The sequence below is a fragment of the Balaenoptera physalus genome (genome assembly GCF_965194825.1).
Source record: "Balaenoptera physalus genome assembly, chromosome: 11".
NCBI lineage: Eukaryota > Metazoa > Chordata > Mammalia > Artiodactyla > Balaenopteridae > Balaenoptera > Balaenoptera physalus.
In genome coordinates, this window is record NC_138896.1 from 42,173,242 (window position 1) to 42,192,643 (window position 19,402).

General features: G+C 38.3%; 1 protein-coding gene across 22 annotated transcripts in view; it reads left to right on the top strand.

The window, feature by feature from the left end:
- The window catches only part of MLIP (muscular LMNA interacting protein), a 296,706-nt gene that overhangs the window by 93,941 nt on the left and 183,363 nt on the right, over positions 1-19,402 (top strand). For 11 of the 22 annotated variants that reach the window (XM_082414296.1, XM_082414299.1, XM_082414297.1 and 8 more), the window contains exon 2: positions 2,038-2,124. The exons of 10 other annotated variants lie outside the window; for them this stretch is intronic. In XM_082414296.1, the coding sequence (XP_082270422.1) occupies positions 2,038-2,124 (87 nt within the window). One more of the 22 variants, XM_082414315.1, reaches the window with a different exon arrangement.

Sequence of the window (19,402 nt, forward strand, 5' to 3'; positions counted from 1 at the left end):
AACACAGTAGGTGATTAATAAGTGTTTGTTGACTACACTGCTGAACTACTGCATGGCGACATCAACAGACAGATGCCATCTGTCTCTTGCTCTCAACATCTCTCCATGGCTACCCACTGATGGGATGAAGCACTGTTCAGAATCACAGAAAAGATTTTGCTCTGTAAGTGAGTTGCTGTCAAGCAGTTTGATTTTCAAGAGGAGCAAGATCCTGGGGAGGTGCTACCTTCACATTCGTAAGATGCTCCCAGGTTTCCATCCATGGTGATGAAAAGAAGGACATTTAATGCTTGTGCAGATTACATCGAATATTTGATCATAGCAACTATGTTCAGAGTCTCAGTTGCAAGCAAATGAATAGAAAGCAGTGAGCCCTCTAAATCAGTGTTTGGATGAATATATTTTTATCAAAAAATTTAGGATATTCTGACTTCTCCGTGGCAGATTTATTTTTTGATACCATAATGACCCACCATCATTTTATTCACTTTAATTTCAGTGTTATTTACCTTGAGGCAGAACCAATTGCTCCTTTACCTCTGCTTTTGTTGCAATTTTGGAGTTTATTGTTAGTATCTTAAAGTAGTTCTGATCCGTAAGAAAGAGAAATAATGACCTTTCAATATTAAAGGAAACTTCTTATCTACCTCTTTCTATCTTATTTTTCTCACTCTTGCCCAGAGTTTACTATCTTGGGTTTAGTGTTCATAATTTTCATGAGCATTTTATACTAATACCACCTATAATCTATAAAATTATATATAGCTGGTTTTGTGGTTTTTTGAATACTACACAAATCATGTTATGGTAGTTATTCTTTTATAATTTGCTATTTTCACAATATTCTACTCTTAAGGGACAGGTAGGTTGATACATATAATTCTAGGGAATTAATTTTATTGCTTTGTACTATTTCACGGATAAATACATCAAATTATTTATCTATTCTTAAGTTGATGGGCATTTAGATTACTTTCTTCTCATTTTCCTCTAATGTAAAACATCAATACAATATTCACGTACATGATTTCTTGGGCCAGGTGCAGGAGCTTCTCTAGGGTATACATCTAGGGATGAGACTGCTGGTCATTGAGTGTACCTATAGTCTCCTGTTCTGAGGTATTGCCAAACTGCTTTCCAAGGTGGCCTTACTCTCCCTTTAGCTGTGTGTGATGTTACCTGTTGCTCTGCATCCTGGCTGCATCTAATGTTGCCAATTTGGTGGGGAGGATATGACATTTCATTATGGGTTTCATTTGTGCTTTCCTGATTACTAGGAAGATTGCATAACTTTTCCTGTTTGTTTTTGTCATTTGTGTTTCTCATTCTGTGAATTTTCTCCTTCCATAATTTGCTAATTATTCCATTTCATTTTTTAAAACTTTTTCTTAAGTAATTATTCCATTTCTTAAAAGCTGATTTGTGGAGCCCTTAAAATATATTTTTGACTTCTAAATCCTTTTTTTTCGATTTTATGTACTACAAATATTTTCTCCCCATCTATGAATGAGCATAGCATTTTCCCCATCTATGGATTAACGTAGCAGTTACCTCATTGTGTAATATTTTGTGTTTGTCTGTCTCTTTCTCTCCTAAGGCTATGAATTCAAGTGAGAGCAAGAACAGACCTTCTCATTTTTATTTCCTTAGTTCCTGGCACATAGATGATACCTAGCAAAATTCCTTGAGTTTACTTGAGAGTGCCACTTAATTTAATGTAGATGCTATTGTAAATCTGAGGTTTTTACTTAAGGCTTTCAATTTAAGGTTGTTTCTGTCAATCTTAGTCATTTGATATATACATATATATTCATATACACACACATGTATATACATGCATGCATACATACATACATATCATTTGAAAGAGTGACACTTTTGCAACCGAACCAGATTAGGCCCTTTTCATAGCCTTTAAAATAGGGCTTCCCTCCATTTTCAGACAAAGAGTTTCTCTTAGAACACTGCTAAGGTTGAGACAGGTTGATATATTCAGATGAGATTGAAATAACAGATGCATTTCTATTTCTGGTCCAGAGTTGTTGGGGAAGCGGAAGGAAGGAGGGCATAATTGTGCAATGCTTTGTCGTCTTTGCAGCTCATCAGTATCAGCAGCTGACACAGGCAAGTGTTTGTCAATTAAGGTCTGTCGGCTGACCCTGATGTTGTCGTTACAATCACTGCTTTCTTGACATCTGCTAGTTTGACATGTGGCACCAGGCTCCATGGGCAGCTGGTACCTTGGACTTGAATGTACTGTGAGTTCTCTGGCATTACTACTGAAATTCCTTGTTATTGTCACCATGTCATAATTTTGACATCTACGATTACTATGTCCTGTCTTCGTGTTTCTTCTTTCAAATCGCAGTAGTTATGATGTAGTTGATATGACTGTTTACAGTGTAGCAGACGACAGGTGTTCAAGTTGCTGTGGATGCTCATCTTAGAATTGCTCCAGGAAAAGTTGATTTTACTGTAACTTTATATAGCAAGAAGTAGTTTAAGTAAATTTTGGGTTGGAGTGAGCATCATGAGTTTAAAGAATTACTTTTTATTTAAGATGTAACTAAACTTTGAAATGTATTAAAAACACATTTCAAAATGCAATTCTGACTCCTTAACATATTCTTAGTTATGCATTGGGATAGCAAAATTCAGAAGCCATGGTTCTCACTCTTCCCCCTTGATCCTTCCTTGAACTTCCCTCCTATTTCTTTCTCCCTCTCTCTCCCCATCCCTCCCTTCTCTCTCTTCTAACCTGGCATTCAAACATTCCTACGCTCTTCAGGTGACACTTTGCACTCCATTTATGAAGTTTCATTACTGTATTTTTTTTCCAGTAGTGTCCTTTGAAACTGAGATTTATCCACAGTAGTAGCTGGAGATAACGTTGTTTATGGTGCTGTACATAATTACATTTTGTGTTGGGTATGTCAGGCCTATGACGATGGAATAATAAATGAGTACTGAATGTTCCTGCAGCTTTTATTTGCGAGGAATTGCTCATGCAGTCAGGGTCACATGTAAGATGCAAGTGAAATAGGACAGGGAGAAGAGGATTTATCTATTCCACCATGAATGCATCACAGAGTGATTTGATTGTTTTTCTATACCTTCTAGCAGGTGGATATGTGTACAGGTGCAATAGCTGGGGACCTTTTTAATTTCAGCTAATAAGGAGATAAAAGTGTTCTTTGCTTGCAAATTCAGGCATTTTTTCCTTCTAGAATTCCTCAAATTGGGAAGATTAGTGCATTTTCACTGCCTTTTAAGCTTGTTCCCCCAGGGTAGCACAGCTGTAACTCTTTCCAATATATCCTGGCTATTGTAAAGGCCTTTTTATCTCAGAGTCAAGGGAACAGTTGAATACTAAGTTTTTATTCCAGAAATTCAGCCGTTGTGAATTTCTGTAAACTTCTGTCTTTTCTTCAGTTATATTCTGTCTGAAAGTTGTATATGTTAAGACTTGAAGATTCTTTGAGATGATGTCAAGTTACTCTAGAAATGTGTTCCGATTTTGTAACAGGCAGTTACTTTTTGGAAGATCAAATAAGCATGGATAGGTCTGATTTCAAATCCACTGCACTTATCCTGTAGATGGCTTTTCACCAGGAATTGCATCCATGGAAGACTTTTCACCTTTAGTAAATCCCAGGCTCCAAATGGGAGTTCCTTAAATGGATAACTGACGGACATGGCCAGGTTAACTGAGAGTACATCTCCATCCAACTCCTTTCTCTTGAGTCCAATCTTTTCATTTCCAGCTGGCCACTGTCACGAGTTGCATCTCTGAGAGGCATCTCTCTGAGAAGTATTGTAGGATAAAATGGTTAAGATCACAGTTCCATGGAGTCAGAAAGACCTGGATTTGAGATCTGGATCTATCATTTTCTTGGTGTAGGTCCTTGTGAGAGGTTATCTAACCATTTAAAAAAAAATTATTAAGACTTTATTTTTTAGAACAGTTTAAGGCTCACAGCAAAACTGAAGGTCAGGTATAGAGCTTTCCCATATACCCTCTGCTTCCACACATCCATAACCTCTCCCATTACTAACATCCCTCACCAGAGTGGTGCATTTGTTGTGATAGATGAACCTATATAGACACATCATAATCACCCAAAGTCCATAGTTTTGTGACCATACAGTCTTTCACAGTGTTCCCTTGTTATTCTTTTAATGTCCATAGCATCTGTAGTGATGTTGCCTTATAACCATCTCCCAGATCAAAATATAGAATCTCACCAGCATCTCAGAAGCCCCTCATCCTCCCTTCCTTCGAAGAGGTCATTTTATATAGAGTTGCCTACCAGGGTTTGTCCTCCTATAAGCATCTATTCATACTCATTTTCTTACTCAGGTCCAAAACTTTGGAGTGACCATTGACTCCTCTCTCTCTCTCATACCCCATATCCAGTCCATTAGCCTCATCATAGATCTACTCTGAAAATATATTGAGTCTCCTCAGTTCTCACTTCCTCCACAGCTATTGCCCTAGTCCCAAACTCATGCTTTCCTGTCCATACAAAATTAGTGCCTCCAATCTGCCCTCCTTTCTTCTCCCTTGTCCCCCTGTAGTCTATTGTCTTCTATTTTTAAGTGTAAATTTTTATTCTCTTGCAAAGTTTTAGATCCCCCCACCCCTGTTCTTCCCTAGGACATCTTTTCATAACAAATCAGTTTAAATAAGCCAGTATGATTAGCGTCTATTGCCAAATAACTGTCTGTACTTCAAAATAAGTAAGTAGTGACAGTTCAATTGTATTTTTGCTTCTGGCTAACAAAGGATTCATTATAGCACATTGATAGCTGATATTTCTGATTTGTTAGAACTAAGATATGCATATTAAAACTAAAAACGTTTTAATAGATATATTCTTTTCAAACTTTTAAGCTTTTTATTTTAAAAATATCAAAGCTACAGAAAAATTCCAAGAAAACTACAATTAACACCAAGTACCCTTCACCTATATGCACCCATTATTTAACATTTTTGCCACATTTGCTTTATATCTCTATCTATCTATGTATCTATTTATGTATCTATGTATCTATCTATGTATATATCTATCTATCTGTCTATCATTGCCATCATCATTTATAATATTCTTCTTCATTTTTGTTGAACCAGTTGAGAGTAAGATATGGACATCACAATATTCCATCCCTAAATACTTCTACATGGATCTTCTAAGAATAAGAAAATTTTCTTATATTACCCATTACAGTTATCAAATTTAGGAAATTTAGCATAGATACAATACTGTTTTTGAACATATTTTATATTAATTTCCACAGCTAGTACCTTCATCCCAAACTCATTCTTTCTTGCCCAGATTAGTGCAAAATTAATGCACTCTCCTTTATAACTTTGTTCTTATAACATTGTTAATTTTCAATCCAGAATGTAACCCAGAGTCATGTACTATATGTAGATGTATGCCTTTTTTTTTTTTTTTTTTTTTTTTATACTGAGACTTTTTTTTTTTTTTTAATCTTATTTATTTATTTATTTTTATTTTTGGCTGTGTTGGGTCTTCGTTTCTGTGCGAGGGCTTTCTCCAGTTGCGGCAAGTGGGGGCCGCTCTTCATCGCGGTGCGCGGGCCTCTTACTGTCGCGGCCTCTCCCGTTGCGGAGCACAGGCTCCAGACTCACAGGCTCAGTAGTTGTGGCTCACGGGCTTAGTTGCTCCGTGGCATGTGGGATCTTCCCAGACCAGGGCTCGAACCCGTGTGCCCTGCATTGGCAGGCAGATTCTTAACCACTGCGCCACCAGGGAAGCCCGATGTATGCCTTTTTGGTTTCCTTTATATAGGACATTTTCTCAGCTTTTCTTTGTCTTTTCTGACATTGATATTTGAAGACTGCAGATATTTATTTTGTAGTCCTTTTTTTAAAAAAAATTATTTATTTATACAGCAAGTTCTTATTAGTTACCTATTTTATACATATTAGTGTATATATGTCAATCCCAATTTCCCAATTCATCCCACCACCCCCACCACCCCCACTGTTTTCCCCTCTTGGTGCCCATATATTTGTTCTCTACATCTGTGTCTGCCTTGCACACTAGTTCATCTGTACCATTTTTCTAGATTCCACATATAGGCATTAATATACTATACTTGTTTTTCTCTTTCTGACTTACTTCACTCTGTATGACAGTCTCTGGGTCCATCCACGTCTCTACAAATGACCCAGTTTCGTTCCTTTTTATGGCTGAGTAATATTCCATTGTATATGTGTACCACATCTTCTTTATCCATTCGTCTGTCGGTGGGCATTTAGGTTGCTTCCATGACCTGGCTATTGTAAATGAACATTGGGGTGCATGTGTCTTTTTGAATTATGGTTTTCTCTGGGTATATGTCCAGTTGCGGGATTGCTGCATCATATGAGAATTCTATTTTCAGTTTTTTAAGGAACCTCCATACTGTTCTCCATAGTGGCTGTATCAATTTACATTCCCAACAACAGTGCAAGAGGGTTCCCTTTTCTCCACACCCTCTCCAGCATTTGTTGTTTGTAGATTTTCTGATAATGCCCATTCTAACTGGTGTGAGGTGATACTACTTTGTAGTTTTGAATTTCATTTCTCCAAAATTAGTGACACTGAGCAGCTTTTCATGTGCTTCTTGGCCATCTGTATGTCTTCTTTGGAGAAATGTCTATGTAGGTCTTCTGCTCATTTTTTGATTGGGTTTTTTTTTTAATATTGAGCTGCATGAGCTGTTTATATATTTTGGAGATTAATCCTTTGTTGATTTGTTTGCAATATTTTCTCCCATTCTGAGGGTTGTCTTTTCATTTTGTTTATAGTTTCCTTTGCTGTGCAAAAGCGTTTCAGTTTCATTAAGTCCCATTTGTTTATTTTTGTTTTTATTTCCATTACTCTAGGAGGTGGGACAAAAAAGATCTTGCTGTGATTTATGTCGAAGAGTGTTCTTCCTATATTTTCCTCTAAGAGTTTTATAGTGTCCAGTCTAACATTTAGGTCTTTAATCCATTTGGAGTTTATTTTTGTGTATAGTGTTAGGGAGTGTCCTAATTTCATTCATTTACATGTAACTGGTCAGTTTTCCCAGCACCACTTATTGAAGAGACTGTCTTTTCTTCATTGTATATCCTTGCCTCTTTTGTCATAGATTAGTTGACCATAGGTGTGTGGGTTTATCTCTGGGCTTTGTATCCTGTTCCATTGATCTATATTTTTGTTTTTGTGCCAGTACCATATTGTCTTGATTACTGTAGCTTTGAAGTATAGTCTGAAGTCAGGGAGTCTGATTCCTCCAGGTCTGTTTTTTTTCTCTCAAGATTGCTTTGGCTATTCAGGGTCTTTTGTGTCTCCATACAAATTTTAAGATTTTTTATTCTAGTTCTGTAAAAAATGCCATTGGTAATTTGACAGGGATTGCATTGAACCTGTAGATTGCTTTGGGTAGTATAGTCATTTTCACAATACTGATTCTTCCAATCCAAGAACATGGTATATCTCTCTATCTGTTTGTGTCATCTTTGATTTCTTTCATCAAAGTCTTATATTTTTCTGAGTTCAGGTCTTTTACCTCCTTAGGTAGGTTTATTCCTAGGTATTTTATTCTTTATATTGCAGTGGTGAATGGGATTGTTTCCTTAATTTCTCTTTCTGATCTTTCATTGTTATTGTATAGGAATGCAAGAGGTTTCTGTGCATTATTTTTGTATCCTGCTACTTTACCAAATTCATTGATTAGCTCTAGTAGTTTTCTGGTGGCATCTTTAGGATTATCTATGTATACTATCATGTTATCTGCAAACAGTGACAGTTTTACTTCTTCTTTTCCAATTTGCATTTCTTTTATTTCTTTCTTTTCTCTGATTGCCATTGCTAGGAATTCCAAAACTATGTTAAATAATAGTGGCAAGAGTGGACATCCTTGTCTCGTTCCTGATCTTAGAGGAAATGCTTTCAGTTTTTCACCATTGAGAATGATGCTTGCTGTGGGTTTGTTGTATATGGCCTTTATTATGTTGAGGTAGGTTCCCTCTATGCCCACTTTCTGTCAAAAGTTTTGTCAAAAGCTTTTTCTGCATTTATTGAGATGATCATATGGTTTTTATCTTTCAGTTTGTTAATATGGTGTATCACATTGATTGATTTGCATATATTGAAGAATCCTTGCATCCCTGCCTGGGATAAAACCCACTTGATCATGGTGTATGATCCTTTTAATGTGTTGTTGGATTCTATTTGTTAGTGTTTTGTTGAGGAATTTTGCATCTATATTCATCAGTGATATTGGTCTGTAATTTTCTTTTTCTGTAGTGTCTTTGTCTGGTTTTGGTATCAGAGTGATGGTGGTCTCATAGAATGAGTTTGGGAGTGTGCCTTCCTCTGCAATTTTTTGGAGGAGTGTGAGAAGGATGGGTATTAGCTCTTCTCTAAATGTTTGGTAGAATTCACCTGTGAAGCCATCTGGACCTGGAATTTTATTTGTTGGAAGATTTTTAATCACAGTTTCAATTTCATTACTTGTGATTGGTCTGTTCATATTTTCTATTTCTTCCTGGTTCAGTCTCCTGAGTAGAGATACTTTGAGACTATATATCCTGTTCCTGAACTTTTACCTGATGGCTTTAGCCTTCATTAGGATTCAGTTTTTTCTAATTCTTATATTGCTTCTGTTATTAGTTGGTACTCTCCTGCTAGGAAGAACTTTCTCTCTACCCCATCTATTTATGTTCTATATGTAATTTTTAGTATTGTTACCAACCAGGGTTCTTGGCCTCCTTAATCATTAGAAATTGATCAGAGTCCAGACAAGAAATTCAGGCAAGGCTTTATTGGTGCCCCTGTTGCAGCAGAGGGAGTGAGGACAAGAAAGAGGTTCCCCTGCTTTCTCCCTGAGGGGGGGAAAGCTGGTTCCTTACATGGCGTGAGAGTAGATGTGTGTTCAGTAGTTAGGCTGGAGAAGTAGCTTAGGTGGTTTACCCACCCCTTTGGTGGTGTTGTGTGCAGGGGGACATGTGCAGTACCCTGCTTTTGCTCCCAGCTCTTCAGAAGTGACATTTGGGTTTTTTTGGTCTTTTTGTATCTTATTGTCCATAAGTTGCCCCATCTGTGCATGCATGCAGCTATTTTTAGTCCCTTATAGTTTCTTTGTATTTTGTTGCTCAAGGAGATGTCTGTCCAGGTGCAAGCACTGCAGTAAAGGGTCCCAGGTCCCAGGTCCCCGCCTGTCTCAGTATCATCTTGTACTTCTCTTGACTCAACTTTGGAATCAGTCATTTCTCCAACCCTGGTCCGTTTTAGGGGGAATGGCATATAGGAATCAAGATTTGGGTGCCCAATATGCTCATTGTTTCTGGGGTATCATTGCCTCTAGGTCCTTTCAGCAGACAAAACTAGGATAAACCAATGTTTTTCTTGTCACCTCTAACATCCAACAGATTGGGGTTCTTCCTTATCTTCTGCCTTCATATTTATATCTCTTTTCTCCCACAGCAAAGTTTCTACAACTGCACATAACAGTATGCATTAATCTTACACATATAATATTGAGAAAAACAAGCCAGACTTAAAAGAGTTCATACCATATGAGTCCATTTATATGCAGTTTAAAAAAAAAAAAAAAAGGGGGAGACACCAATCCATGCTGTTAGAAGTTAGGGTAGCAATTACCCTTGGCAGGCTGGGGGGTTGGCAGTGACTGGAAGGGAGGATGAGGGCTTCTGGGGGTGCTAGTGAGGTTCTGTTTCTTGATCTGAGAGATGGTTGTAAGGGTATATTTGATTTTATAAATACTTCCAGTTGTACACTGATGTTTCATGCATTTTTTTTTGGTGTATATATATTAAACCTCAAAAGTTACTTGGATTAATTTCTTTTGCTTTCCTTTGTGTGATTATGTTGTCATTTCTATATCTGACTATGTTAATTTTTTTCTTTTTATAGGCACTCGTAGGATTCCCCCCATTATTGTTGATTTAATTTTACCTTTTTGAATATGCAAAAGACTAGGGCTATTTCAATGGTCAAAACTATACAGAAAAGTGTCCTGGAGAAGTAGACTCCCTTCAGTATCCTCCTGCTTTTCCCACCCCCTCCCCACTGCAAGTCACCAATTTATTCATTTCTGTCTTATCATTTCCTATTATTTATTCCTAATACAGCCAGAATGACCCTTCCAAAGTATAACAAGATCATGTTACTGCTTTGTTCCAAATATTCCAAGAGTTTCCCTTCTCACTCAGGATAAAAACCCAAGTCCTCACAGCAGCGGACAAGCCTTTGCATCTGACCCCTGTTCTCAAGCCTCTTCTTGCCTCATCTCCAGGGGCTCTTCCCTAGGATCACTCATCTTCAGCCACCCCAGCTTCTGTTCCTCAAACATGTCAGATCTTCTCCCCTCTTTGGTTCTTGACTTTTGCAGTCCCCTCCTCCTGGGGTGTTTTCCCCAGGTATCTGCATGGTTCATTTCCTCAATTCCTTCAAGTTTCTTCTTAAAAGTCACCCTCAAGGAAGCCTTCCTGTTCACTTTATTTAAATATATTATACTCCCATCTCCACTCCCTGGCACTCTCTATCCAGCTTCCACAGTAATCTTTTTCTCAGCATTATCACATTCTAGTACATAACTTGTTTTCTTTTATATTGTCTGTCTCTCTCCTGTAAAATAGAGGCTCCAAGAGGGCAGGGAGTTTTGTGTGTTTAGTCCACTGCTGTGTCTCCAGGACCTAGAATAATACACAACTCATACTCAGATTAACATTGTTTGTTCAATAAATGCACACAGTTGAGGAGATAACAGTAGGTTAAGGCCTTTGAAAATTCTATACCAATATGACACCAAAGCCAAAATGACATATTTTAACAGCAACTCTTCTGTAGCTGTGAGGGTGGAGGGTGGGGCGGGGGTGTTACAAAATCTGCCTCAGGGACATACACTGCTGAGGATGTGGAAGTTTCAAATTGATAGCAATAAGCTTTGGGGTTTAGATTGTTTATCAGTTAATCAGTTAATAATATCAGATAGCAATAAGCTTTGGGGTTTAGATTTTATCAGTTAATGACTCAAATGAGGTGAATATTTCATGGAGGGAAAGTGTTTCAAGAAAAGGAAGGGAAAAAAAGAAATGGAAAATAAAGGAAATGAGGGAGAAAAAATAATGGCAAAGGGAAAATGAATACAATTAAAATAGCCAAGGAATTTCAGGTAAGTAAGAACACACTTGAAAGCTCTTTGTGGCTTCTCCTGAGTGTTCCTGCTTCTGCACCGTGGGGCACATGCTCATAGAAGTATGTGTCAGTGAAAGGAAAAGAAGGCAAGCTCTCAACCCATGTGGGCACATTTCTTGGGAGAATACACTTTGCTTAAATCAAAGAAAGCAGGTTTAGCCTGGGCAATGCTGCCATTTATTGAACTGATTAAGAAAATTTTAAAAAGCATAGGATATATTCAGATGCTTGTGAAGGAAATTCCTGTTTGGACTCTTCTACTTTCCCCTGAGAGCCTTACCCTTTGCCAGAAGGCCTGTCTTTCTGAAGATCCTGAAGCGCTGTTTGGGGAATGTGTCCAAAGGGAAAACACCTGGGGGGCGAGGGGAAGGCTGAGTTTACTCTGTATTGAACTCACCTTCTTGAGCTGAGCAGCTGTGTTTGGGAGTCTTCAGAAAGGACCCTGGGGTTATTTTCCCATTAGTTCTTGTTCCGAAGAAGAAATGTGCATCTTCTTATGCTAATGTGTTTTCCAAATGTCAGACATTTAGTTGAAACCAGGTGGTTTTAGAATTAAGGTAAAAGAGTTTGTCTTTTCTGAAGAAAATCCCAGGAAAAGAGAAACTTGTGTAAGGTCTCTGAGGTATCCAACTCCCTGAAGATGTCAAAGGTCTGATGCTGGAGGTTCAGGGAAGGAAGAGGTGTGAATATAACCTAAGTGGGAGATCTGAGGGACTGGCAAGGCACACAAGTGTAGGACTGGCAAAGTTAGATTTATTTTACCCTTCATTGCTTCCATGGGGTTCTGTGGCAAATGAGACAATCTCCAAGCCAGAGTTGGAAGAGGCCAGAAACGTGACCGGCCATAAAGACTGGGTTGTCACTTAACCTTATACATGAAGGTAAATGCCCCTCATCCATCCCCACCATCTCTCTAGCCCATTCTTTAAATTACAGGGACATCAAAGAATGTCTTCAGAAGCACATCTGTCTCTTGAATGTTAGGGCAAACTGGCTTCTCAGTTTTGGTGAGTATTGTTTACCAATCCCCACGAAGCTCAAAAAACACTGCATCATAAAAATCAGCCATGCATATTGCTTGAGTAGCTTGAGTTATACCTATTGCTGTGGTCTCAGAATGGGTAACACATCTCAGTGGTTGTGCCAGTGATCTTGGCAGTGAGGTGGCTGGAAGAAGGACCTTGGTCCTTGTCTTCTTTGAAGAAAGAATTCAGCAAAGAGACCAAAATTGTGAAACAGATAAAGCATTTATTAGAAGCAAAGTACATGTGGAAGAGCACACGGGTGAACTCAGAGTGAGTTGCATGCAATAGGGGCAGCTTTGGTTGCTTATATGGGGTTAATTTCCAGGTTGTCTCTGGTCAGTCATCTTGCTTGTACCCATGTTTGGTCTGAGTCAGGGTACTTCCTGGTGGGTACACGCATCTTGCAGCCAAGATGGATTCCAGTGTGAAGGTTTCTGGGAGGTTGGCAGGACATATTGTGGGCTGACGGCTCTTCCCTCCTTTGGTGCCTCCCTAGACTGAGGACCTTCTCTGTGCATGTTCCAGGCTGGGAAATCTCCTTGACCACAAGAATGAGGAAATTGTGGTCTCTTTGTCTTCTACCCAATCAGAGCCTGATGCTCCTGCTAGTATCTTATCTTGAAATGTCAGCAGGAGACTGGTTGCAGCTGCTCAGCCTGGGGCCCATCTGTCTCCTACATCATTAGGGCATGGGGAGAAATTATTAATCTGAATTAATTTTTGTTTTCACTATTTTGATTTCCATTTAGGTGCAGTTTTACATTGTATGTTTGTGCAGGAGTACATGCACAAGATAATGAATAAATAAGTAAATAAACAAAAAAATAAATATTCATATAATGGAAGCATGTGTACAGATTATTTTACTGATGGTTGCATACTCCAGGAATCTTGGAGACCACTGCATGCACTTTGATATCCCCACCTCAATCTAAACAATCCTTATGTACTAACCCGTGAGGCTGACACTTAAGTGTTTGTGTCCTGTATACTCAACATGATAGAGGATGCTGACCCACTGGAAGGGATTTTCTTTGTCTTTTTAAATGGATATGCTCATTCTTATGCTGTAGATGATAACTCAATACACTTTCCTAAATTTTTTTTTAAATTAAGCGTTTTTTCCCCAAATTAAAACTTTGTTTTTTGAGGCCAATAGCAAAGAATTTGAACTGTTTCTAGTGGAACATTAAAAAAAACAATTTAGACAAAATTCTGCTGGATTTAAGAAAAAATTGTTTCCATAGCAAAAGTATAACATAAGCATCTTTCTTTTCAAAGACACCTGGTTTTCTCTGAGAGTTTTAGTTAAATTAGTAACAAATCGACTTCTTAGGATTTAAAAGATATATATGAATTTTCAGAGGTTCTCTACACTTGTAGCCATGCTGAGTTACATTACTTTAATGATTAAAAAGAGAAGTCCTTTCATGATAATAGTATTTCAACAAGGCTGAAATACCTATTTTTCAGAATATAAATACTATTGGGAATTACCTTAGCTGAGCTCGAATTGTGGGCTGCTTGGCATTTTATATTACCTGAATAAGATTTTATCCCAAGGCCACAAGATAATTTTCCTTTCAGGATTCAAAACTGTACTTCTCTAAATAGAGTGGAGAGTGTGATTGAAAATACATTTTGGTTCTGAGGAATGACAGGTGAGCTGAAGGGTCTGGATTTCGGGACAGTTCTAATTCTGACGGACGGAATGCTCATGCAACAGCTCAAAGTCTGAAACTGTCCCTCCCACAGAATTTTCCTACCTGACTGTTTGAGTCTTTCAGGAACCAGAATCAGAATCCCATTGAAACACCATCTCAAAAAAACAAAATGAAAGGCCAGGTCCCATTACACCAAATATCCTTGAAGAATTTGCTAAACACTGAATTAAGTCCAAATATTGAGTTTATTTTTTAAACTAAAATCTATATTGAACAAAGATATTTTTAAAGGATTTCTTTTGAACTGCTGCCAAACTTGAATATTTCAAAAGCTAAAGGACTTTTACCAAACAAGGCCATCAATATATCCTCTGAATGAAACTGGACTTGATCCAGTGGCTTGGTGGTAAGTCCCTGGATTGAATCTCCTCACCCTCCCACACCTCTGCAACAAATTTCCCATGAATCCTTATGGATAGTACCTCCTCGCCTCTTAAATAAGTTTGTCTCTAGTTTGGAAACATCATTCCTAGAGAGATGAAAGTGGATAATCTATCAGGTTTTGTTTCCTGATTCTTGATTTCTTTTCCTGTGCAGTTGCACATTTAAAGTAGGAAGAAACATAAGCAGCGGGTCTCAGACTTCATTTCCCCATCATCAGAGGGACTCTGATCCTTGAGGGATTTATGTTTTCTTCTCAACTCTTCATCAGTAATAATCCTCCTACCACGTCTCCTTTGGCAGAAAAGGCTCAGACGGCTGTATAAAGTGCACCAGCTAGCTTATAAGGATGTCTCGAGATACAGATGTTATACACAAGAATTATGTTGAAGATGCCTATTCTCTGTTGGAATCCACTAGACTTACAGTATACTCTAACCCTCCCAGCAAGATACTCCCACTCTGTCATCAGTTGGCATGTCTGACAGCCTTATTCTAAGTTTTTCACTTTAGTTGGTTTTAATTTTCACCTTCTGTCCAGAGCAACTTTCTTTGACCATTAGAATCTTCATCCTTCTGACTCCAAGGCAGTCATTTTAGCCCTCTCACCCTGAGGTTGGTGTGGGTAACAGCCTTCACAATGGAAGGAGCATGAATTGTGTGCAGGGCATTCTATCTGTGTTAAGTAGAATGTGTGTGTGTGTGTGTGTGTGTGTGTGTGTGTGTGTGTAAGAGAGAGAGAAGCTCCCCCCAACTACACACACACAAGACAGGACTGCAGATTTTAACATGCATGACTTTAAAATTCTCCAGCAATCCTGAGTTGCTAAGTCATGGAGTCACGAAGGGATGTGCAACCTTGCTAAGCATGGACTTGAATCCCATCTACTTGAAGTTAAGGTAGGGGAGCAAGCCACTTAGCTAATATTTAAGCCAACTGTACAGACCAAAATACAACACTATTGCAATCATGTTGTTGTTTTTGTTGTTGTTGGGGAAACACTGTAAAGCAGGTTTTTCACCCTCTGCACTACTGATATTTTGGGCTAAACAGATCATCGTTGTTGAGGGTGACCTGTGCGTGGTAGGATGTTTAGAAACATTCCTAGCCTCTACCCACTGGACGCCAGTAAGAAACCTCTCCCCGTGTTTGTGACAACCAAAAGCGTCTCCAGCCATGTCCTTGGGGGAGTAAAATAGTCTGGGTTGAGAACCGCTTCTGGATTAATGAGTGATACTTAAGTCACTGGAGTTTTATTAAAACTTTTATTTTTTAAGGACATTTATTAAATATCGAAAACGAAATTCTCTAAAATCTACATTTCTTTTAAGGAAGACATCTGATAGAGAGGAGGCCTCTAAAATCTTATTCACTGAAGTTTGAACTAATATCTTCTTTTTCTGTTGAATATCAATGTCTCCAATACAGGCATTCTTCTTTGATGTTGTTTTAGAGAAAATATTTATCAATTGAAGATAAGATGAAATGGAGAGTGGGAAAAATTTTATTCATAGAATCTGTTTGGGAGACTATACGGATTGCCTTGTTAATAAGATAGGAGTAAGGATGTGTTTTCAAGATCTTTGGGAAGAAAAATCAGTAAGTTCCAAATAAATGCTAGTTAAAAATTTTTATTTTATTTTATATTGGAGTATAGTTGATTTACAATGTTGTGTTAGCTTCAGGTGTACAGCAAAGTGATTCAGTTATACATATACATGTATACAATCTTTTTCAGATTCTTTTTCCATATAGATTATTACAGAATATTGAGTAGAATTCCAGGTGCTATACAGTACGTAATGCTAGTTTTTATTACACCAGTGAAATCCAACCAGCCCCTGACTGCAGTGGGAACAAGCAAAAACTTGACCCTTATAGTCTGGGAACAGCCCATGTGCTCAGCCACTGCTCTGAGGATCAACTCTTTTAATCCTTCTAAATCCCGGGTCTCCAGCTATAGATTTCTTTTAATTAAACTCATACCAGTTGTTGCAAAACTGGTAGACATTCAGCACATTCAAAAATTCTTATTTACTGTCTCACTTCTTTGTACTAATGAGCTTTACGATTTCTACTTTTAATTCTTGTTTTCAGTCTTTCTGTTTTCTTCAAAGCTGGCACTAAACTGAACTTGTGTTTCTGAATACTCATCCATGAAGATGGTTTTCAAAAGGGAAATGGCAGCTAAAGGAAATGGCACTGATAATTTGTCAACGTGGATACTTTTTACAGCATGACTTGACTAGGATCTGGAATTAAATGCCCACGAGAGAGGATTAAAAATAGAATGGGTTTCAGTTTCAGAAAGTGAATTCTTGAAGTGTCTTTCCTGTCCCTTTCATTCAATTTATCACACACCCTGGCACCACCATTTCTGCAAATGAGGCAGAGTGTCCTCTGGGGTTTCCAGATTGAAATGGAACCCAAGTGCTGAATTCTTTTGGCTGGATTTTTCTACAGACTGGTTAGTTGCCATTTCAATGAAAATTATAACATACTGGTCCAGCGTGAGCATTGACTGTGTCTTCATATGGAAACAAGAACTGGAAAGCTTTGTCCTCTTTGTATATCTTGGTACATGTTTGATTCATTTCAACGTGGTCCCTACGCATATATACACTACCAAATGTAAAATAGCTAGCTAGTGGGAAGCAGCTGCATAGCACAGGGAGAGCAACTAGGTGCTTTGTGACCACCTAGAGGGGTGGGATAGGGAGGGTGGGAGGGAGAAACAAGAGGGAGGAGATATGGGGATATATGTATATGTATAGCTGATTCATTTTATTATAAAGCAGAAACTAACACACCATTGTAAAGCAATTATACTCCAATAAGGATGTTAAAAAAAAAAGGAGTTCCTATGGAATGTTTTATTTGGTCTTATTTTACTTATATGTAGGCAAGGAGGGACACAAAAATCAGACAGGTTTTTCAGAACTTATTTCTTTTTGGATCATATTTTCCCAAAGTATATTTAAATATAGATATAATGACATTGTATCTATAATGTAGCAAAAGTGTCATTACTATTAGTTAAAATATTCATAGTGTTATGGTAATGATCTAAAGAGCATTGTAATAGAATTCATAATATAATAGAACCGAATTTATAATAATAATAGAATGGTTATAAAGAATTTTGCAACAATTGCCAAGACTTTGAGTGTTGGGGGGATTTGTAAGAATTACAGTTCTATTGACTTTCCATCACTTCTTTGTGTGGTTTGAGTGGTTTTATTGCAGTGAGAATAGGTTAGGGAGTTATTGAATCTTACAGCTGCACAAAGCTCTCAGATCATTTGGTCCAATGGCTTTCAAATTTGTGGACCACAAATCCTGTGTGTGTGTGTGTGTGTGTGCATGTGTTTATATAAATCTGAAACAGTCTCTGAAATAGGGCTTATTGGGATATTTTCTATTACATTTGATTCTTTTCCATTCTGTTCTTTTCTTTAATTCATTTAAAAATGCTGACCACAGTTCACCATGGTCATAACTTGTGGTTTGAAAAACACTGATCTAGTGAAAATTTTTTTCCTAAAACCTATTTGTTACTATCTGACACCTATTTTTTCTAAGTCCGTATCTCATTAAAGGGAGGACTGGTTCAGGGAATGAAAATAGTTTTCCTAAGTTAAACTGTAGAGATATTTTTCAGCATCGCGATGCTTTCTTCAAGGCTTGGCTGTGTTTGCCCTGTGTATTGGTTCCTGAAACTGATAGATATGAAAGTTTGTGCTAGAAAAGCTCGAGAGGTTTTCTTCTCAATCTGTTTATCCAGAAAGGCATCTAGGTTTTCTTTTGTAGATGAGTAAACTATAATCCCCTAAAAACCCCCAGAGAACAACAACAACAAAAGCAACCCGAACAAACGCTGATAGAGTCCAGCAGCTGTGTTTCCTGAGTCAGAATCTGGGGCCCTCGTGACTTGCCTTTGGGCCAACAGCTCACTGGCAGCTAAAGTGAGCTCTCTTCTAAACACACATATGGAATTTCAGATTCATGCCATTCAGCACTTGGCTCTAACAAAATGATTTATGGCTAGTCCAGAAAGTACTTTCAGATTGCTCTGGTGGAAATCAGGAGGCGGGCCTTACCCACTGCCACTGTGCCTGCACACACACACTCGCTCATCTGGGTGACTGGCCCTGTGACACCCAGGCCAAAGAAACTCGACTCATGTTGCTGGCTTTTTAGTTACCTTGATACCTTGGGAGAAATAAGGAATTCCTGAATTTGGCTCTTTACAACTCTGAGCCCTGGAGAACCCACATGGACGACACAACAGGAGGAAAGAAGGGAGCCGGGGCCAGGTGAAATGCCCCCTCTGCCCCAGGCCACTGTAATGGTGCGTGCCTTTGAGAAACCATTTAATCTTTTTGTACTGTAGTTTTTCTCATCTGCCACATGGGCATAATAACTTTGTACTTCTCTTCTTCTTTTTTGTGAAAATCAAATGAGAGAAAAGAGTGAAAACTTTTTTGAAAGGCCAAAATGGCACCTACATACTGAATGAATATTGAAAAAAATTTTCCCTCTTGTCAACCATCAGGTATTTCTTTTCTTTATTTTTAAAAAATAAGAAGGCACAAAAATGATTATTGATGATTGTTCTTGTGTTTCATCTGAAGAAAAAACAGTAGTAAAATCAAATGTTGGATTTTCTGGTTATATTTTTCCATGCATATGAAAGTAAGGGGAGTTATTAAAATGTTTACACGTGTATTTCCTAAAATCTTCTTGAATAACAGTCAGGCGTACGTGTATCACACTCTGACAAGGTGGAGAACAGATGGTTGGTTGCCTTGGTGATGGCTAGACCCAGGGTCTCACCCTACCCTCCATCTGCTCCCTGTGTGACCGTGGACAAGTGGCTCAATCTCTGATATGCCTGGTTTCCTCACTGGAGGAATGAAGATGCTCCTGCCAAGCCCACAGCCTCGTGAGGATGCTGACGAGATGATGTGAGCTGGTAAAGCAGGGCCAGCAGCCCACACCTGGCCCACCATCTGCTTTTGTAGACAAAGTTGAACTGGAACACCAGCATGC